The sequence below is a fragment of the Labrus bergylta genome, chromosome 18 (assembly GCF_963930695.1).
Source record: "Labrus bergylta chromosome 18, fLabBer1.1, whole genome shotgun sequence".
NCBI lineage: Eukaryota > Metazoa > Chordata > Actinopteri > Labriformes > Labridae > Labrus > Labrus bergylta.
This window is the reverse complement of record NC_089212.1, coordinates 21,126,244-21,132,975: the sequence shown is the minus strand read 5'-3', so window position 1 is coordinate 21,132,975 and position 6,732 is coordinate 21,126,244. Positions and strand designations below refer to the sequence as shown.

The 6,732-nt window shown below is 41.0% G+C and overlaps 1 protein-coding gene across 1 annotated transcript; it reads right to left on the bottom strand.

Moving 5' to 3' along the window:
* Window positions 1-893: 893 nt before the first annotated feature.
* fut9a (fucosyltransferase 9a) lies at window positions 894-5,278 on the bottom strand. The gene is made up of 2 exons (XM_020638715.2): window positions 5,046-5,278; window positions 894-4,742 (listed from the first exon to the last, which is right to left on the bottom strand). Exon 2 carries the CDS (start codon window positions 4,732-4,734, stop codon window positions 3,652-3,654), a length of 1,083 nt encoding a protein of 360 aa, XP_020494371.1. The 5' UTR covers window positions 4,735-4,742; window positions 5,046-5,278; the 3' UTR covers window positions 894-3,651.
* Between the last annotated feature and the right edge of the window lie 1,454 nt (window positions 5,279-6,732).

The window sequence follows — 6,732 nt, the reverse complement described above, 5'->3', positions numbered from 1 at the left end:
CCGTTAGTATGCCGTTAGCAATATGCTAAATATGCGTCACCCGACGTACTTTCAGTCTGAGCTCTGTTCGATGAGCTAGCATTAAGTTAGCTTGAGTAAAAGCAAATAGAATTCAACAACAATATGCAAGCGTTTATTTTTAATACAACTACCTGATCATTTTAATATTATCCGGCAACATGTAAAATTTATTTCATCATAGAGCTTATGTTAAGCCGCTAGTTGGCTAGCTGGCAAGCTCCTGTTTGTATAAATTTTGGCTGATCTAATGTTCGTCCAGGTATTTCTCGCAATCAAAAATGCATAGACCTATTATGATTTTGGATCATATGACATTATCAATTTGATGTCATATTTAGTATGAATAGTATGAAAGTATGCGCTTTCAGACACAGCCCTGGTCTCCGTCAAAAGGTAACAAAGTCCACCAACGAGCACCAAAAGCTCTTGATTAGCTGCATTTCCCAAAACTTAAGACAACTGACACAGCTATAGTCGTTTCCCTCTGTTGCCTGCTAGCATCTAGCTAGCTTGTTACATATTTATTGTACAACATGAGAGACGTACATTTTCTCTTTTAAGACTTTTTTGGGTGCTAAAGTTTCAGTTATAATTTCAAAAGCTTAGGAGTCAGTTATCTGTTTCCTGTTTAAGCTAGCATCAAGCTAGCTTCTGGTTCTTGCAACGTTTTCCCGCCTCGTAAGGTTTCAGTCTTCTGATCTAACAGTGGAAGAGACCGCTAAATATGTTCATGACAAATATGTTGTAACTAACTAATATCAGTCCCTATGCATTCTCAGAAACATTTTGTTGTATTTATTTCAAAGGTTACATCTAATACTTCATTATTAGCAGTTACTCAACAAAAAAGGTCTGTATGCTTAACTCAATCGTTCTCATTTATCAATATCTTTATTTTCTTTGACACTATCAGACATCTACAGTTAAAACACAACATTTGGCAAAATACAATGATTTGGCAAAAAACTTCAACTGATTGACTCACTGATCATTTCAGTGAACTGGCAGAAAATGAGCATCACTGGAGATAACTTCATGTTCAGTCACACACAAAGATTTCATCCCTATCCATATTCAGTGTTTTTTAAGGACTCTCCAGCTAACTTAGGGGCCAGGTCAGACAGTATTCAGAGACATCCTGATTCACTCTCTGGTGCTGTGACACACTCAGGCTCCTCATGTTTGTTTTTGTGCAAAAATAGAGAGCGGGAGAGGGGATGAAAGAGACAGACAACACAGAAAAAAATCAAAATCTTTTGATCCTCAAAGTCACCAACCACATTGGACAAGAAGTCTTTGTTTTCCTACATGAGTTTGGACTGTACAGTATGAAACCATGAGTGGCAGTTTCAGAAGTAATCTGTGGGGCAGCCGAGGCCTTGGATGACAGTTTTTTTTTTTAACTCACAACATCTCCATCTAAGACAGGCATCAGCACAGTCAGCCACAAAACTCCACATTAATAAAAGTAATTTATCTCTGCTGCATTTTGGCAAGACTTTTTCAATTATGTCATTGCCAAAAAGATAACTGCCCACTCAAGAAAACAAAGAAAGAAAACAGTGTAAAGCTTTCTGCCTGGATGAAAACTTCCAACTCACATCACTAAAAAAACCATTGTCTCTGACGCTGTATTCCTTTTCAAGTGTTTCTCTCCATTTGCCTTGATTCACAGCCTTTTGAAGCACCAACATTTCTTTTAAAGATGCAGCGATGTCACATTCACTGCATGACAACACTGGCATGTTATAAAGAGATTTGAACATTAAAAATATATACAACACATTGTTTCGTTGTTGCAAACGCTGCTGGAGCTTCCTCAGTCTGGTGCACAATCAGGAATGATCAGTGTAACTGGGCTGGTTTGATCCAGGTGAAGATTCAGTACACTACAAGGTTTATATACAGGTTTCAATATGGCATTTGGAACCATATTTTGTAAGAAAAATAAGTGAATTCATCCTCATTTACAACAATGGTCCCTTTGAAAGTGAAGACATATCAAAATGATAATAACCTGAAACATGTTAGAGTACTTTGACCAAGAAAATGCCGGCTCATCTTGCATAAAATGTTGACATAGTTTCGCACAGTTACTTCTGTATAAACTGACTCTTCATGTCAATAGCTGCTGAGTGCTGTTGAGATGCATTGTTTGTGGATTGGCTGTTCTGACAACATTTAATAGCGATGTGTTTTATCTACAGATATTGAGTAGTGTGATCTTAAGTGGTGTAGGTTGGCTGGCAAGCCACACAACTGTAAACAGGAGCGTAAACAGAAAAAAATATTTCTCACATGCAACCTCTTAACTCGCCGAACAACACGGCGGAGTGATGATTCAAAGACAGAAATATGGATGATCTTGCAGTAACAGAGCATTTCACATTTTCCTTTACAGATCCCAAACATGTGGACAGAATCTCAGCTGGTCTGACTTCATCCTTATTCACATCCACTTGGCCCACATGGCATCATCCGCTTGATATTATTGAAAAGAAAATATGAGTGTAAATACATAAGGTCACATTGTGGGATGACAGTACAGTAGACACAATAAAATAGCTTAATCGAAGGTATGAGGGTGATGTTCGTTTTGTGCTCTTTCGCATCACTGTGTTCAACTCTAAATTACAGAGTTCTGTAGATGAAATCATACTGCAACATAATGTGGTGTGTGGGAGTTTCATATTGCAGTACAATGGTTCTGTGCTGTATTATCATCATCATCCACCAGGATCCCACTGCTCCTCGACACATCACATGTGACAATGAACAATTCACAATAATATTAAAATAGAAACCTCCCTCTCACGGAGTGGAGTCACATCTGCTGTCAGAGACTACTGCGGTAATGATCACCATATGTCAACTACAGCCACATAATGTACATTATGTAAAAACAGTTGGATTAGAAGTGCAAATGCAAACTTATAAAAATATGGGGGGGAAATGACGAATGCATATTTCCAAAAATACACCATATATATGACACAACTGAACTTCTTTCACATTTAAGTTCAGTAAACACTGCATAGGTGACAGCATCACTAGCACAGATGAGATTGTTTTAGTTATCTTATAATGCCTCACTGTAATAAATATTACATAAATATTTTCTATTTTAAAACCAGGCTCCCTCTGCAGCCAACAATAGTCTTATGAATGCTGTGTGCCATTTAATGTAAAGGTGATATTTAAGGAAAAAAGAAGAAAAAACCTTGCATCATGAATGATATCTGTTACACAGGAATATCCATACAAACGCTAACTCATCACACATTCATACTAATGTCAGGACAAATCATAAATTCAAAAAATAGCAGCAAATGTGGGCATTTTAAGCCAAATAAAGATTAAAATAGCAATAAAAATGAAGTGCATTGGTAATCCGTTAAAAATAAATAATAAATGAAAAACAGAAGGCAAAATAAGGCTTAGCAAAATTGGCTTGCAAATAAATAAAAAAAAACAAGATGGATGTCTCACTGGGTCTCTGAAAAAAACAAAAAAAAACCATTGGAGAGAACGGGACAGAACAGTGATGAACCTTCATGTTAACCGAAGGACAAAAATCTTAAAGCACTGCCTTCAATAACAAAAACAAGCACTGCATAGCCCTTCAGAGCACTATCCGCCCCAGTACCACTTGTCAAGGTTATTGAAAGACTTGTACTCCTTGTGCCTACGCAGGTAATCACACGCCAGGCATGTGTGCTCTGCCCAGAAATAGGCCTTCTTTACTTTAAAGTGCCGTCGCCACTCAAAGTACCTGAGGTACATTTCCTCGTTCTTGTCCAGGAGCAGCAGATAATCAGCCAGCTCCTTGGGTGAGGTGAAGTCGTCCACGTGGATGAAAGCGTCACCCTGGATGAAGTTCTCGTAGTTCTGCCTTGGCGGGCCGAGAACCACTGGCACGGTGCCCACCGAGAGCGGGTTGTAGAGTTTTTCAGTAATGTAGTCCTTGTGAATGGAGTTCTCGAAGGACAGGTAGAACTTACAGCTGGCCATGGTGGGGAAGTAGTCTTGGTCAGCGATGTACTCTCCGAAGGCTTGCCCGTACGCGTGAACCTCGATGTGTTTGTACAGCTCGTTGTAGTATTTCACGCGCACATGTTCCTGGTTCCAGTTGCTCACAATCCAGCAGATCAGCTTGTTTTTGCTGGGTGGGACAAAGTCCTCCTCGCCCTCCGCTGCTACGATGGACCCATAAGGCACTTCAATGTCAGCATCCTGACGATAGTTGAGAGTCAGATTGAACAGGTTCTCGATCCCAGGCAGCTGGGAGGAGTGGGATGGCGACTCTAAGTTCATCCATACCCATTTCTGGAAAGAAGGTCGCTGGATCGGTGGCAGGTTGGACAGATCGGTGCAGATGTCCCGGTGGTGGATGACGACCCCATCGGACTTGTTGAAGAAGTTCCTGTCCGCTGTGATGAAGCAGCCCTCGATGTTGAAGAGAGAGCTGCACACGCCCAGGTCATAGGTTTGTCCGAAAGGCCAGAGCCAGATCAGCACGGTGGTCACGTTTTTATCGCTCCTGGTGGAGAAGAGGTTCTTGACCCGGTCTGTGGATACCGTTGACTCTACGGGACCGGATAACCAGCTGGTGGATGGTTTAAAATACATCAAAAACAGAGTCACAAAGCATCCCAGAATGAAAGTGCCGAGCAGAAGGGGTCGTAGGATTCTGTGAAAAGGTGCAGATGGCATACTCTGTCCTGAAAGGGAAGATTGAAGGAAAACAGTGCCAGATTAAAGACATGATCAACAGGAAACAACAACCCCACTCATCACCATGTAAACCTGTTCGACATCAAACCATGGCTTAATAATTACTATCATGCTGGATCATTGGACCTGAACATAGTTTGTGCATTAATTACAGCCTGCGAGCATCTGCATGGGAACAAAGTGTTTTTTTACTCTTGCTATATATACGAGAATACGCCCTGCACCCACGACTTCCAATCAATCCTCCCAAACAAAATGTGAAGCCTCTGCAGGCTCATTATGTTACCAACCTTGTGGATTTGACTGAATCCTGAAATCCAAGCACGAATCGAGGCCGGGGAAATCGGAGGGAGCAGTTCCTACATGGAGTCGAGGGTGGGATCAATCTTCTTTGTGATTCAGAGCTCATAGGCAAAAGAAATGTGTAGGTCACAACTAAGACAGGCTTCTTTGCTCTCACCCAGAATAACAATGATCTAAATGAGGTGTGTTTGATCTGGAATGTAAAGGTCTTCTTAATGATGCCTCCTTTACGTGAGCAGAAAGAGAGAATCAGAGACATTCAATTAGTGCTAATGCATCCATGAAGGAAAAGCTTTATCAATCAACATGCAGAGATAGGCTTCATCTTCACCGACAAATCTTTCATATTAGCTGGAAAATAGAACGGAAACACTGAGGTTATTGCAAAAACAAATTGCCAGGTACTCTTGAGTGCTATTTCAAATTTGCTGGTTAAGCATGGGTGTAAGCTTCCAGCTGTTATTAGTTGTGCAACATGTAATGTATGAGAATACTGCCATCTTAAGGCTGGGGAGAGGAGAAAGGCCCCTTGACTCTTCAGCTCTCTAGGGCTCAACACACCTGCAGGTTGCATAAAGATAGGCAAAAGAAAAGGCTAAACAGACCTTTAGAGAGGACTTTCATCATTTCATAAATCACATTTTTATTACAGATTCTCCCCAAATGAAATGTCAAACATGACATATGGTGAATCATTTTGGCCGTATGTACGACAGCCCCCCTTCATCTCTCCCATCTGTGACTTTGGTGCACAGATCTGCGCACAGAGGCCACACAAATCAGTGCCAGATAAGTGCAACTCCTTTTAAAGGCTTATGGTATCAATACACTTCATGTTTGCAAATCCTCTTATAATGCTAAAACATGTTTTCTGCCGGCAGCAGCGATAAGCTCTGTGCCTCACAGAAGATGCAGCCCATGCATACCTTTTTTTTTTTTATATATGTCGGTGTAAAATATGCAATATAGATTCAGAAATGCTGAGGAGTATCTATGGCAGTGCACAGATCAAAATCTATTAAATATGCAGTGTGTGGTAAAGTTATAGTGTCTCCATGGTGATGGTGCTGAGGTCAGAGTATTTAACATGAGGTGGTAATGTTTTCCTCTTTTCTTTCTATCCATGTACACAAAAAAAAAAGATTTAAGGGATGCATGTGAGACTCAAGCATTCATGCAGATTTTTAATAGCATAGCCTGGGTTTTTTTGTCAAATGCGTTCTGATGTATTTAGGACAGAGAGAGAGAGAGAGAGAGAGAGAGAGGGAGCACCGCATGGGTGAGTAGTCTGCAGAGAGGCTACGTTTGAAAAGACTGTGGAGAGAGGCAGGGAAAAAAACGCAGCCACTGATTTTTGCAGCATCAGTCACAGAGATGCATCAAATCCCTGGCGTGCTTTCATTGACAGGTGGGCTAAAGGGCGATGGGAAAAACGCTCATGTGCTGCAAAAAAAGGCATTTGTTTTCTATTCCCCCCCCCCCGTGATTTAGCCTGTGTGTAGCCTACTCTGTCTGTCAGGAAGGCCACATCAGTGATTGCAAAAGGACACTTGATCCCAGGTGAGAATCAATTTGCAGCCATCGAGCACTGAAGGTCATTTTAAAAACGTGACGCTATATGGTCCACTTTACAATGGTTGTCTTTTGGCGTCCATCTAACTTGATGGACAGCAC